The sequence below is a fragment of the Notamacropus eugenii genome, chromosome 3 (genome assembly GCF_028372415.1).
Source record: "Notamacropus eugenii isolate mMacEug1 chromosome 3, mMacEug1.pri_v2, whole genome shotgun sequence".
Taxonomy (NCBI): domain Eukaryota; kingdom Metazoa; phylum Chordata; class Mammalia; order Diprotodontia; family Macropodidae; genus Notamacropus; species Notamacropus eugenii.
The window spans coordinates 350,912,975-350,927,478 of record NC_092874.1 but is presented as its reverse complement, the minus strand read 5'-3'; the positions used below and the strand labels follow the sequence as shown (position 1 = coordinate 350,927,478).

General features: G+C 36.4%; 1 protein-coding gene across 9 annotated transcripts in view; it reads left to right on the top strand.

The window, feature by feature from the left end:
- Positions 1-9,618: 9,618 nt before the first annotated feature.
- Positions 9,619-14,504, top strand: part of LOC140496889 (fibrillin-2-like) — a 132,386-nt gene continuing 127,500 nt past the window's right edge. For 3 of the 9 annotated variants that reach the window (XM_072597233.1, XM_072597230.1, XM_072597229.1), the window contains exons 1-4: positions 9,776-10,190; positions 10,867-10,989; positions 12,930-13,055; positions 13,726-13,848. In XM_072597233.1, coding sequence (XP_072453334.1) covers positions 10,169-10,190; positions 10,867-10,989; positions 12,930-13,055; positions 13,726-13,848 — 394 coding nt within the window. In that variant the 5' untranslated portion in view covers positions 9,776-10,168. Of the gene's footprint in view, positions 10,191-10,866; positions 10,990-12,929; positions 13,056-13,725; positions 13,849-14,504 lie in introns of all 9 variants that reach the window. The other 6 variants (XM_072597236.1, XM_072597237.1, XM_072597234.1 and 3 more) reach the window with 4 other exon arrangements.

The following is a 14,504-nucleotide window of genomic DNA, read 5'->3' as shown; positions in this document are numbered from 1 at the left end:
CAATATGGAAATATGTTTTGCCTGATTTCACGTGTATAATTTATATCAAAAAAAGAACAAAAAAATTTAAAAAGAAATAAAATAAAAATATTCAATAGAGGAATAACTATTGAATGGATAGTTACGTAATTCCTTTTCCAATTCCAAAAATTATTTCCAGCATCACTAGTATGGCCGCATTTCACCCATTATATTTCTTTTTAATCAACTGACTGCATCTCAGGTAGAAAAAATGAAGCATTTTTATTTCTTGCTTAGCTCTCATGGTGGTCAGGAAATAACCTTTTGTATTGAAATATAAGGGCTGAAATAGGGATAGAAAAGGAAAGAAATAAAAGACGTTTTCTGGTCCTAAATGTAATTGGGTAAATAAAACACACACAAAATAAAATAATAACACAAAGTAACATCTCAGGAAGTACAAATTCAGATAGTACATATTGGGTATACATGTTCAGACAGGATAAAAAGGAATAATCTATGAATAGGAGGTAATAATAACAACAGATGACATTTGAATAATGCTTTTAAAAGGTTTTTTAAAGGACTTTCCATATCTAATTTCATTTGCTCTTCACAACATACTGAGGTTCATTAGCATGGAAGCCCCTTGAGGTTAAGGATCCTTTTTGCCTTTTTTTGTATTCCCAACTCTTAGTAAGTATCTGACACACATAGTAATTGCTTTTTGATTGTTTGAGGTTAGAGAATGTTTCCTAGAAAAAAAATGTGTAAATTGTCACACTGAAAGAATGGTAAATAGAGACAGGTGGGATGTGCACAGCATTGGCAATGTATAGTGACCCACAATATAGGGCAGAGCCCCAAAATAAGAAAATATTGTGTGGTATTAGAGGATGGAAAGCAGGTTGTTGAGAAATGTTTGGTGATAGAGAAAAAAGAGAATACCCCCTATGAGGTACTGGACCATCTACTATGTGCCAAATCCTATTACATGTGAGTACTTCCATTAGCAGTAGTAATTGAAGTAGTAGTAGTAGTAGTAGTAGTAGTAGTAGTAGTAGTAGTAGTAGTAGTAGTAGTAGTAGTAGGTAGTAGTAGTAGTAGTAGTAGTAGTAGTGGTAGTAGTAGTAGTAGAAATGGGAGTAGTAATAACTAATATCTATATAATGTTTACTATGTGCCAGGCACTATGCTAAGTGCTTTACAATTTCATTTGATCCTCATAATAACTCCCATTTTACAGAAGAATAAAGTGAGACAAGCAGAGGTTAAGTGATTTGTCCAGGATGACACAAGAAGCAAGTATCCGAAGCTGAATTTGGACTAGACTTCCCACTGTACTGCTAGCCTTCCTGTAAAATGAAAGAATTGAAAGACCTTAGGTTGCTTTGAAATTTTAGTGTCAAAACTACTTTTTATCCCAAGAAATGTTTCTTTACTTTAATTCATTTTGTTAAACACTGAGAAAAACACATAAATCTTAATCTCCACAATTTCCTTGTATCTCTAAAGATTGTTTTTCACCAAAAAATTATTAACTTCTCATTCTTCCATCTTAAGGGATGGAAAGTAGGCGCCCCTATTTTTGCAGTTAATTGCCTGTCCAAGACATTCCAGCAAATTTAGCTTCCTAAATACTTGATCTGAACAATTCTGGTCAAGAAAACAAAACACATGTATGCAATTTATGTCTACATGCATATATAACTCAAAATAGAATTTTATTACTTTTCAGTGTTCTTTTGGTATTCAGACGACCGCCAGGTCCTGGTTGCCTAGTTATTTTTCTGAAATAGCCAGAGAAGAAACTTGGACTTTAAAGCACAATTGCCTACTCACACAGACACAGATATACCCAGAGACCCAGAGAGAGACACAGACACATAGACCCAGAGAGAGACAGATAGATGTGACAGAGACAGAGACACGGAGACACAGACAGAGACACGGAGACACAGACACAGACACACACAAACACACAGACACACAGACACACAGACACACACACACACACACACACACACACACACACACTCTTGCTCATGCGCACACATTCTTTTATTTTTTCCCCACACTTTTCTCCCCGCCCTTCCCCCAACTCACCACTCTAGGGGATTTTGGGAACTTCTAAATCTCACGCCCGCTCCCGGGTGGCGTTTTCAATCCAGTGAAAACGAGTCCAGATCGATACCTTTCACTCGTAAGAGAGGGGGAGAACGGAATATCGTGGCAGAGCTTAATTTGGCTAGTATCCCCCCTCCCATCCTTTCCCCCACTTCCTATCTCCCCAACCTGCGCAAAAGCCTGAAAATCGTGAAAACCCTAAATGCAAAGGGATAGCCCTCCCCGGGACGGGACAGGACAGTGGGTGTGAACCAGAACCTAAGGAGGGGGAGCTCCACTAAAGGGAGGGGTTTAAACCTTCTTCTCATCCACATCCCTGAGGCAATTAAAGGGACTATGGGAGACCTGACTCAAGCTAATTCCTCCTTTGGTCTCCTACTGCCTTTGCTGTCTCTTCTGCTCACTAGTAAGTTACGTCTCCTCCTGCTCCTGTCCCCATACATATCTTCAGTCTCCTGATCTACTCCAAATCACCTCTTTCCAGCCCCTTCATCATTTTCTCTCCCATCACTGTGCACCATTCCTGCCTTCTAAACCCTTTTGTCCAGATTTCCATTTCTCCATCAAATCTTTTAGTTCTCCTTTGGCTTCCTCTCTCCTAGCCACCGCTTGCCCCAAGTTCATTTCTCCCCTTATTCCCTCTCCCCCTCCCAGCTCTTTTTTACTTCTTTTCCCCCTCCCCCAACCTCTCCGCTCTACCCCTCCTCTGGTCCCACGTGCTCGGGGCTGCCTCCTGGACTCCCGGGGACGGCCGTCAGCCTTGGCTTCTAAACCCTTGTTCTCCTTTTATCCTTCATCTCCCTTTAACCTCGGTCCTTTGCGTTCCGCGCCCTTCAGCAGCCTTAGGCTTCTTCAGCTGCCACCGCCCCTGCTGCTGCCTCAGTAGTTCAGCTAAGACGATTTGATCCCACTTGTGGCTCCTTTTACAGTCTGAAGATGCCTCTGAACATCCCCCACCCTGGGGTTATTATTGTTTTATTTTCAAACATTGTCTCGACTTCAGGGAAATCAACCGACCCGGTTTCCTTGTCCACCTTAACTTTTAGTTTTTATTTCTTTATTTTTGGGGGCTTAGTGATTTTTATTCTACTGCTACAACCAGTAGTTCTGCTATTTTCCACTCCTCGGGGGGTGGTTCTTTCGGGTTTCATCGCTGGGGCGATTCTTTCTAGGAAGGGAAAACGAACCAAGAGGAACTTGGTCAGGCGTGGACGCGTCTAAATGAGAGTTCAGAACTGGGGACAGTTCTGAAAACGAAGGGAAGCGGGGTGAGAGATGGCCAAAGAGCTGTCGGACAATTCACTGCTCCCGGGGAAAGAAGGGAGCTCAAGCAAAAAGACCCTGGGCCTAAGTCGCATTGCTTTCCTTGGAATAGAAGTGATTATTCTATTTTATTATTATTTTTAAAACAATCATTAGATTGTTATCACTACTTTCTGGTCTCCTATATTTCAGCACTTTGCATTCTCAGGTTGGGGAACCACGGTGGTTTTGTTTGCAACCTTGTTTTGTGCGAATGGAGTGGATGGCATTTTGGATACAGGGTGCAGTTAGCCAGCGGCAGCCCCTGAAGCAGCCGCCGCTGCCACCTGGGCACCCATCTCTACAAGTCAGTTCTGGAGCTGGAGATTGACGGCATCTACCCCGCCCCGGAGTTTTTGGAAGCTGCAACCACAGCCACTAGAGTCGGAAGGCGAGGCCAGGAGGATTTGCTCAAAGGGTAGGCAGATGTCACTCCACCTTTTACATTTCTGCCCCTTGGCCCCAACTTGAACCACAACGTTAGCTTGGTTTAATCCTATCCTGCTTCTCGTCTCCATATCCTCTTCTTTTTTCCATTTTTCTTGTATTAACATTGTTCCTTCTCTAAACCTCGAGTTCATATTCTCCACCTTTCCTTTATTACACTCAAGTTTAATTGGAAGCTGGATGAGTTTAAATAGCCTCTCCCTAGGTGATTGGCTGGGTGTGCAGAATTTCAGCGGCAATAATAAATATCAAGTGCTCCTTCCTCCAGATTGTGTGCCAGGCAACCTAGGTAGAGTGAAGGCTGAAGTTACAGTGTTAAGACTGGAGAAGATATATGTCTGCTTACTATTAAGAGAGGAACCTTGAGTCCTACCCTAGTTCTGTCAAAACTCAAACCCTGTCCCTACCCCTTTTATAGAGAGACTTTTGCAACCCCACACATTTTAAGTTGTAAATCCTTTGTCTCTGTTTTAAAATGTCATTGAGACAAACAAGGAAAAGTAACCTGGTGAGAAAAAAAAATGAGTTTTGTAGTGAGTGAGAAATGTTTGCTTTGTTGTTTTCAACTGGGGACTGGAGCCGCAACAAATTAATATTTTTCCATATTATTCATTTTTTTAAAAAACAAAGAGTACAAGAGATAAAAGGACATGTTTAGAAGTTTCTGGCTCTCATTAATTCTCACCACCAAAAAGAAATTCAAGTACTGTTTTTTTTTTTCCATCCTTTTCCTCCATGTTAATATGAAACTGTTTATCTATAATTACAGGTATCTTCATGTATATTGCACATTCTTATGTCCTACAAGCCACATGTATGTGGCTCTAGATTCTAGAAAACATATTACTGCTGTCCTGGATAGAAAATGCTCCCAGGAGGAAATCAGTGGATTGTCCATAAATGTCCTATGGCATTTACAACCTAGGAATAACCAACCCAAACTGACTTCTCAGAGTTTTCTTTCTAAGTCATTGTTAAAAAACATCATGGGAAAGTTTGATACTTCTGGTTGTCCTTGGGAATAAGAAGACACATTTTTGGGGTTATGGCTCCATTTTACATTAGAATAAATAGTAAAGCAATTTGTATTAAAACTCTAATTCTTTACTTAAAATTCAAATGAAGAACAATAACCATGTTATAGTTTAGTCTCATTTGACTTTTTGTGACCTTATTTTGTGGTTTTCTTGGCAAAGATACTGAAGTCCTTTTTGTCATTTTCTAGCTCATTTTACAGTTGAGGAAACAGACAAACAAGATTAAGTGACTTGCCCAGGGTCACACAGCTATAAGTGTCTGAGGCTGGATTTGAACTCAAGAGTTTAAAACCATAAAAGTTTCAAATGGGTAGCTGGAATTTTGAACTCTATATCTATTATTCAAAATGAAGTTGAGAAATTAAATAATTACATAGATTATTGAGGTTCTTCAAATCGCTTATACCCAACGAATGAGATATGAGATCAAAATATTTTTGGCAGAATTATCTTAAAAACAGTCTAATTTTATTTAGATGAAATACTCTTATGATGGAATTTTCTAGAAAGTCTAGGCTTATTTACATAGCTTCATTTTTCTATCCCTACTCTAATTACATTTTAATGATCTATTATAAACAGTAAAGATTTATTACATTGGTCATATCTGATATACTGACAAGCTTTGTTATTGACCCAGATTGTCAAAGCAGAGAATAAAAAAATCTTCTAAATAATCTACGTTTGTTAACAAACTTGTGAAGTAATTTTTCTAAAAAAACAACTCCCATAGATAAGTCTCCAAAGTAAGTCTCAGTGAACTTCAGATTTTAATGAGATAACATGCATACAGATATAACATTATTTTGAGTTCTGATTTTTCAGTTACCAAAATGCATTTTTTAGCAGTCTAAATTCAAATTTGGGGACCCATTTTTATATATGCAAGGTGCTTTTGTGCAGCGTCTTTTTTCATAAATCTATAAATTAAATATAAATTGAAATTTCACTTAATCTCCTTGGGTTTATTATTATAGCATGGATAGATTTGTCATGTTCGTTCATGGCAAGATGTAGTGAATATGAGATATTCTTTTAAAACCAATTTTTATTTTAGACGTGACCTTGATTAAGTAAAAAAAAAAAAAAAGTGTTTAAATATATGTGTGCATGTGTGTGTGTGTGTGTGTGTGTGTGTGTGTATAAATGAATAAATGAATGAAGTTTCTAGTGATTCTAAGGCCAGATTTTGACACGATTTTGTTATCCTCACCTCTGATCATTTCAAATGAAATTTTGATGGGACAATAAGATTCTTTATAGCATTATATTTATTAATTTATGAAGACTGTACCTATCATAATACTCTAAGGAAGTGCAGAAATGCAGAAATATTGAACTCTGCACCTTCCTAATAACTCAACTAAGTCAAGATGTAGGGTCATTGAAATATCATTTAAGAAAATGGTAATTGAGGCAACATGATAGCATACACGTACTTTATAAACGTTTGTTGATTGACTGATCTAGAGTCAAACACAAGATTAACACTTGGCCATCTATTTCATTTATTTGTTTTTTGTTTATTTTTTGCACCAGATCTGTAGTTTTATTGGTATAGGGAGCCCTCACTTAGTGATCTCTCAAGTGATGAAGTCTGCTAATACAGAGAAAAATCTGTTCTACAACTTTCAAAATGATGATATTAAAATAAACAAACTATTTAGATTTTAGATAGTTTGGTACTGGTGAGTTTTCAGAAAAATTACTAGATTTTGGAAGAAAAATATATTCCAATTTGGAAACAGTTTTCTTTCATTAGAGTCTTTAGTTAATGAATTGATGAATTAATTAAATTGAAGAATGGTTAGAGACTAGGATTAGAATGGAATTTCCAAGAGCATCTAATCCAATATCCTTATTTTACAAATTAGGAAGTAGACTGATGGTGTAACTTAATAATAATGATGAAACTAGACTAGCAACCCATGTGTTGACTGTAGCTCATTCTTTCAGTATTTCTAAGCTGTCTCTACAGTTCAAGATTTATTTTCCTAAGAATATAATTGGCCTCAACCTAATTTAAATTTTTTTTGTTATATTACTGGAAGATGAAGCAGTTATGATAGTAATAGTTGGTTGGTTGTTGTCCTTCATCTTCAAAGAGGACCAAAATGACATCACCATGATAAAGTGAAATTTCAGCATGTCCAACTGTGGCTAATCAGAGGTATATGAGCTTGGAATGCTCTCCCACAGGTTGGGCACAGATAGTCCTTGTGAATATTTGGGGTGGATATCCCAAATTTGCTCATACTGTGTTTACTTTGTGCTGTCTCACTTCTGCTTTGCTCAAAGAGCACAACATCCTTTCTGATGTGCGCATGCCATGCTGAGTGTTCCTGTGCCGGTGTCTCCCATGTTGCACAGTCAAATCCAAAGTTCTTGAGAGAGACCTTGAGAGTGTCCTTGTATCGTTTCTTTTGGCTACCATGTGATCGCCTGCCCCATGCAAGTTCTCCATAAAATAGTCTTTTTGGCAAGCATACAATTGGCATTCGAACAACGTGGCCAGCCCATTGGAGTTGCCCTCTCTGAAGGATAGTTTGAATACTTGGTGAGTATGATAGCAGTGAGGTGGGGACCCTGCTGGCTGTGGGCACTTGCAGGAGGGCAGGGTTCCCTCAGTGGAATGGGCAGATGAAAACAATTTGTTCCAGTGGCCATGAAGGCAGCTAAAGTAGGCACTGTGAAGGCTTGGAGCTTGGTCAGACATGACCACATACTCAATAAACTCTGTGGATCACCTCCAGGATCAAATGTAAATCCTCTTTTGGGTTTTTAAACCATTGATAACCTCCTAAACTCTCCCCTTGACTGTTCAGTCTTCTTATACCTTATATCCACCCTACCTCCCACCCCCAAGTACACTTTTATCCAGTGATACCAGCTTCCCTGATGTTCCTCACACAAGACACTCCATCTGTTGACTCTGGGCATTTTCACTGGTTGACCTCTGTGAAGAGAAGACCTTTCCTCTGCCTCTTCTCCTCTTGGTTTCTCTGGATTCCTTCAAATCTCAGCTAAAATCCTACCTTTTAATAGGTATCCTTTTCCAATTCCCCTTAATTCACTTGCCTTCACTCTGATAATTATTTCAAATTTATCCTTTATATAGCTTGTTTGTACATTTGTGTGCTCTCTCCTCCATTAGACTGCAAAGCTTTTGAAAGCACAGACTAATTTTTACCTTTCTTTGTATCCCCAGTTCTTGGCACAGTGCCTGACTCACAGAAGGTGCTTAATAAATGTTTACTGACTGACTTTGACTGCAGTGAAGTCTCCCTCTGCATTCCAAACCTCTCTGTCACAAGGTGGGTAGTATGTTTTATCATCTATCCCCTGGAATTGTTGACCAGTGTTCTTAAGTCTTTCAAAACTGTTTTTCATTATAAATTTTTGTTACTGTAAAAATCATATTCTTTGTTCTGGTCATTTTTACTCTACATCAGTTTGTACAACTTTTTTTTTTTTATCATTTCTTACAACACAATCATATTCTGTTACATTCATATACTATAATTTGTTTCAGCTATTCCCCAGTTGATGTTCACCCTATTTTCCAGTTCTTTGCTGTAACAGAAAATAACTGCACAATTTTCATATGCATACATATATATATATACACACAGATATAGATATATATTTATATATCTATATCTGTGTGTGTGTGTGTGTGTGTGTGTGTAATTTTCCTTCTTATCTGATCTGTTTGGGGTACAAACCCATGTTTGTTGATCCATAGGGTATATGAAGTTTAGTGACTTTGTGAGAATAGTTCCCAATTGCTTTCCAGAATGACTGAACCAACTCACAACCCCACCAATAGTGCACAGGTGTACCTGTGTTCCTACAGCCTCTCCACAATTGTCTTTTTTTTCTCTTAATGTTGCCAATCTGATGGGTATGAGATACAGCTTCAGATATGTTTTTCTCTAATTATTAATTATTTGAAGAATTTTTTCATGTGATGGTTGATAAGTTGGATTTCTTCCTTTGAAAATTTCCTGTTCATGGCCTTCAAACATTTATCTAACTTCTAAATTTAAATAATTTTTATATTTTATAGGATATGAGACTTTTATGAAAAAGTCTTGCTACAAAGATTGTTTTCCCAGTTAACTGATTTACTTTCTAATTTTAACTGACAATGTTTTATTTATATAGCTTAAGCAACGTTTGTTGCTGAAGAAATGAATACATAAAAAGGAAAAATGAAGGTTTCCTGGCAAGAGTGGTCAGAAGTCGATTTAAAGAGTAAGCATGTTACTCATGTAAGATTTTTTAAAAAAGCCCTAATGATCAAATCCTTTGAGATTTTAAACCTAACACATAAAATATTATAGTAACTGAATTCAGAATCCATTTCAAGTGATTTTTCTGCTTTCAGAAATAAAGATCATAAGTTGAATTTCATTTAACCAATATTTTATCAGATCAGGAATATGAATTAATTGTCTTTATGTATAGTTTTTTCTCTGCTGTGTATACAGTAGCTACAGCTTAGTTTATCTCATTATGCTAACTCGTTTTTAAGGAATGCAGTTGATAGTGTTACAAATTATATTACAGATTTGTAGCAGCAAAAAAAATACAGAAAGTTCATTTTCATTATTTTTGAAGATGAGACTTCTGCTATTTTGTATTGGTATGACTAAACAGATAAATGAGTCCCCTCCTCCCCCTTTGACTATATCCCTTTGTCTCTTATGCCACTTCTCATAAAAGTCTTCAACTGCTCCCAGTCAAGGAGACATTTCAGTTGTCATTGTGGCAACCAACACAGTGGATCTGCCAAAAGCTTGATGAAATATCTCATAATAACATGTCTTTGTCATCACCTCAGCTAAGCTTGTCCTTCTGCTTAACATTTTGTCATTTTCAATCCAGAAAAACATAAAGTCTATTAAAAAGAAAAAGCAAAACACTATGTATTTGGTTCCAGAATTCTGATCCTAAGAAAAGTGCTCCTGCCAGTTGACAGTGACAGTTTTGGCAGTTGGGAAGAGGAATGAACCCCAGGCTCAGCTCCCCTGATCCCCTCTGCTGCTGGTCACCTGAACAAACCTTTGTTCTATATGACACAGAATTCCTTAACATTTCAAATGAACTATACCTCCCCCTGAAAAGTGAAATTTCACTCTTTAACTTTTGTTTACTTCAGTCTATTTAATTCTTTAAAATCAGACATTGATGAATGCAAGAGTTCCCCTGATCTTTGTGGAAGTGGTACTTGTGTTAATACTCCAGGAAGTTTTGAGTGTGAGTGTTTTGAAGGCTATGAAAGCAGGTTCATGATGATGCAGAACTGTATGGGTAAGTATAGTTGACTTGCTCTCAAAACTTGAAGCAAAAGTAGCATAGACTCATAATCTTGACCCATGCCTGTCAGAGAATTCTTACCACATGGAGATCTAAAATCAGCAAACTAGGTTCACACAGTTTTGTATTAAAATTTGTAATATTTTATAGGAATTATTCCCTGCCTTCAAGTTGGGATTATTGCAACTCTAATTGTGCGGTATTTTAACTCACTTTTCAGGGCACGGTGAATTATGCATTTCTATACTGATGCTTAATCTTACCTCTTCAGTGGATATTTGTTAGATAGCAGTTATCTGTTCTTAAAATTTTGCATTCATTTAGTAAACCTGAAAATTAACACTGAAAGAAAACAAAATCTGTTCTTCCAATAGTTAGTGATGAGTATGTGCTGCTTTCCTTGCCTAGTTTTTAATACTTTTTTTCTTCCCCACTACCTTTTACCCTCAAGTTACTAAACTTAATAATTTAGTAATTTTGAGTTATACTAAAACTTTTACTTTTACTAGATTCTCCCAATACTATATTAGAAGATAGAGGCCCAATCGCAAGTGAAAACTTATATATCTCCTTATTTATTTCTGATATTCACTCATTTTCAGATGATCATTTTCTCCATTTATTATTTTTTCCTAAAAATCACTTAATAGATAACATATTTACCTTTCAGACATTAATGAATGTGAACATAACTCTCTACTTTGTAGAGGTGAAAACTGTGTGAACACAGAAGGTAACTTTGAATATGATTGTTCACTTGGACATGAAATACCATCACATGAGGATTGTGTGGGTGAGTTTATTCCCAGTGTATATCCAGAGAAATAAATAAGTTGTAACCAGAAAACGGGGATTCCTATAATACATTCTACATTATTTGTTATGCAAATTTCTCAATCATTAAATTAGGATTAGGATTAAATTTAGGATTGGTTTTGGCCTAGTTTTAGGAAGAAAGAATGAGGAAAGTCATTGTTACCTTAGGCAAGTCATTTTACTACTCTGGACACCAATTTTCTCATATTCTGATAAAGAAGTTGGACCAGATACCTCTAATACCCCTTTTCGTTCTAAAGCTGGTTTTTCTATTTATAGAAGAATCTTCATAATTGAGATTCTTGCAATCTAGCCATACTACATCCATATTCAGATTGCTTTTTATAGTTCGTTTTATTTGATCTCATATACCTGGCAGTAGAATAATTGAATTTTCAGTTATTATATCTTTATTAGAAAAAAATCACCTATCTACCAACTCAAAAGTTCTAGAAAGAGAAAAGAGAGAGATGTGATACTATTTTCAAGAATCAATTTACTCACAGTCCTGTGATCTTGCACAAATATGTTTTACACACCCACTCTCACATATACATAGAAATGATCCCTTTCCATCCTTGCTCTGCCTCCATACCTATCATATGAGATATTGGTGAAGTGCTTAGCATAGTACCTGGCACATAATAGGCATTTAAGAAATTCCTAGTCTCCTCCTTTCCCTGCGTCATATGACAATTTTTAAATGTATTGAACTTTATTTTTACATGTTATATATGTTACATATATAAATATTACAAATATATTAAGGACAACTTTTTTGTGCATGTGCATCTTGTTTCATCTCTGCTACTTAGGTTCTTTGCTGGTCTTCAGTTGTTATAAGAAATGGAAACACACACATGTATGTGATACATAGGGCATTGATGTGTCCCAATAGCAATCCACATTACTGCGTGTTCTGCTTGTCTTAACTCTGTAAAAGTTCAGTGCATCACTTTATTAGACAGCAAGGGAAGAGAATATCTAAATTGTTCACCAAGTGTCCTTCTTGTCAAGTCACCAAGTAGTCTCATCTGACTGCTAAAGGGCTGCTTTATCTCAACGGGCCACCAGAGGGCACTAAGCCTACAAATATCCCTCTACTATTGACCTGAACGACTTAATGTGATTATACTGCCTGGATTCAATCTTTATCTAGACTCTAGAGTGATGCGAAATATTGCTTAGGATAGTTTTTTTAAACAGAGAATCTAAGGTTCCACCTATTTGAAAAGAAAATTGTTAAGAATTAACAATTGAACCCCTCTGCCTCCAGACACTCCAAACTCCTTCCACTTAATTGGTCTATGTTGGAAGGTGAGGGAAAGGGGTATGTGTGCCCAGATCTGGAACTCTTGAGTCCTAGATTGGTTTAAAGTAAATCAGAGGAAACACAGTAAGAGTAACTATTCTCCCTTTTCCTCTCTTTGGTCCAGTTAGCTGTTTGAGTCTGTGGACTCAAAATTCCTATCAGTCAACTCTGAAACACTAATCTTTTCAGTCACCAATAAACAGAGTCTTAAATAGGTACAACTTATGGATGCTCAGCATTTTATTGTGTTTCCTAATCCCATAGTCAGTTAACATGATAAGCAGAAAGATTTCTCAAGGGAAAAAGTTCAGAAAAAAGAAGCATTAAATACTGTATGCCTGTACACAGGCATGCTACTTTCTTGTATTTTCCTATCTTTTTTTTGTCCATTGCAAATGCACTTCCCCCTAAATTCAGTGAGGGAGATAGGGTATGAATCCGAAACATTCTTCCAGATTTCTCTGTCTTCAAAATTCCATAACCATTGACCCTAAACTACATAATAATTCAGAACATCTAAGGGTTTGGACATTGGCTGTACTTTTGTTGAAAGAAAACATGAGCAAAGGCACTATATAGAAATATACCATTTTTTTCTTTTGCAGATATAAATGAATGTTTTCTGAGTGATAATGTATGTAGAAATGGAAAATATGTGGACATGATTGGACCATATCAGTGTGCTTGTAATCCTGGATATGAAGCAATTCCAGAAAGGCAAGGCTATATGGGTAAGAAATGGGCATGCCAGTGTCCTTAAATTCTTTTTTTCCCAAGTCAGTAAAAGACACTTTTGCCACTAAAGAGAACAAGTTATTTTTATTAAAAATGAATGAGGGCCATAGAAAACAATCACACTTCTAAGTCACTGAGGTCTCAGGATATTTCATAAACATGCTTGTATAGTGTTGCATTGTTGTCGTTTTTAATAAGAAACAATGAGAATTCTTTCACTATCTTTTTTAGTCCCTTTTTAATAAGTATCTCATTTCTCCATTAACTGTTTTTTGTTCAATTACTAAAACATTTTGATGCAGTTTAATCTTGCTTTGCATTTACAAACTAAAAATAGAGTTTTAATATTAGGGGGTTGCTCCACAAGATAGCATGGTTCCTTTCTTTGCTCTGGAGTCATAGATATAAATTTCTTAGAGTGTATTTTTTTATTTCACTGATCTTTCCAGTTATGTTTCTGATTTCCTTAATTTTTGTGAAATGAGGGAAATGTTAAAAATACCATATGAAAAGCAGCTGCTAGTTTGTATAGGAAAATAGAAACTTGGAATAATTAAATAAATGAGTAAACATTCAATATGATCTGTATAATTAGCTTTTAAAAGACAGCCTTTTTGAAAGGAAGAAGAGATGACAAATAATACAGTTGAAATCTTCTTTTACCAGATATTGATGAGTGTAGGATAATGAATGGAAGCTGTGATACCCAATGCACTAATTCAGAAGGCAGTTATGAATGTATTTGCAGTGAAGTTTTTCCCCTGATGCCAGATATGAGAAACTATGCAGGTAAGGAAACAAAAACATAAGCATTTTCTCCAGCTTAGTTAATTTTCACTCGCAGATTTGACTTTAATCAATTTAATTCATCCCAACATTTATTTAATGGCCATTATATTCAAAGCAAGTATTAGGCACTGGTAATACAAAAACAAAATGAAACAATCTCCTCCTCCAAATACCATGCACTCTATAATATGTACACAAGTAAATACCAAATACATGCACAAAGGAGTTCCGAAAGGGAAAATTACTAAGAGCACAGCTAGGGATCAACAAATGCTGTGTGTGTTTATGTGTGTGTGTGTGTGTGTGTGTGTGTGCATGCTTGTGTGTGTGTATCTGAGCTGTATTTTGAAGTAATATACGGATCCTAAGGAGTGGAGGTAAGCGGGGAGAGTGCATTATAGACTTGGGTACCACCTGTGCAAAAGTGGAAAGATATAATGTTATGCATAGGAAACAAATAATTGGATAGTTTGATTGAAATAGAGAATGCATGAAGGGGTATAACATGAAATTAGAATGAAAAGGTAAATGGGATCCCTGTTGTGCCAATCATTGTCTACTAAGAAATTTATATTATATCCTGGGACAATAGAGAAGCCATTGAATATTTTTAGTAGCTAAGTGATATGGTCAAATCTGTATTTTAAGAACATTGT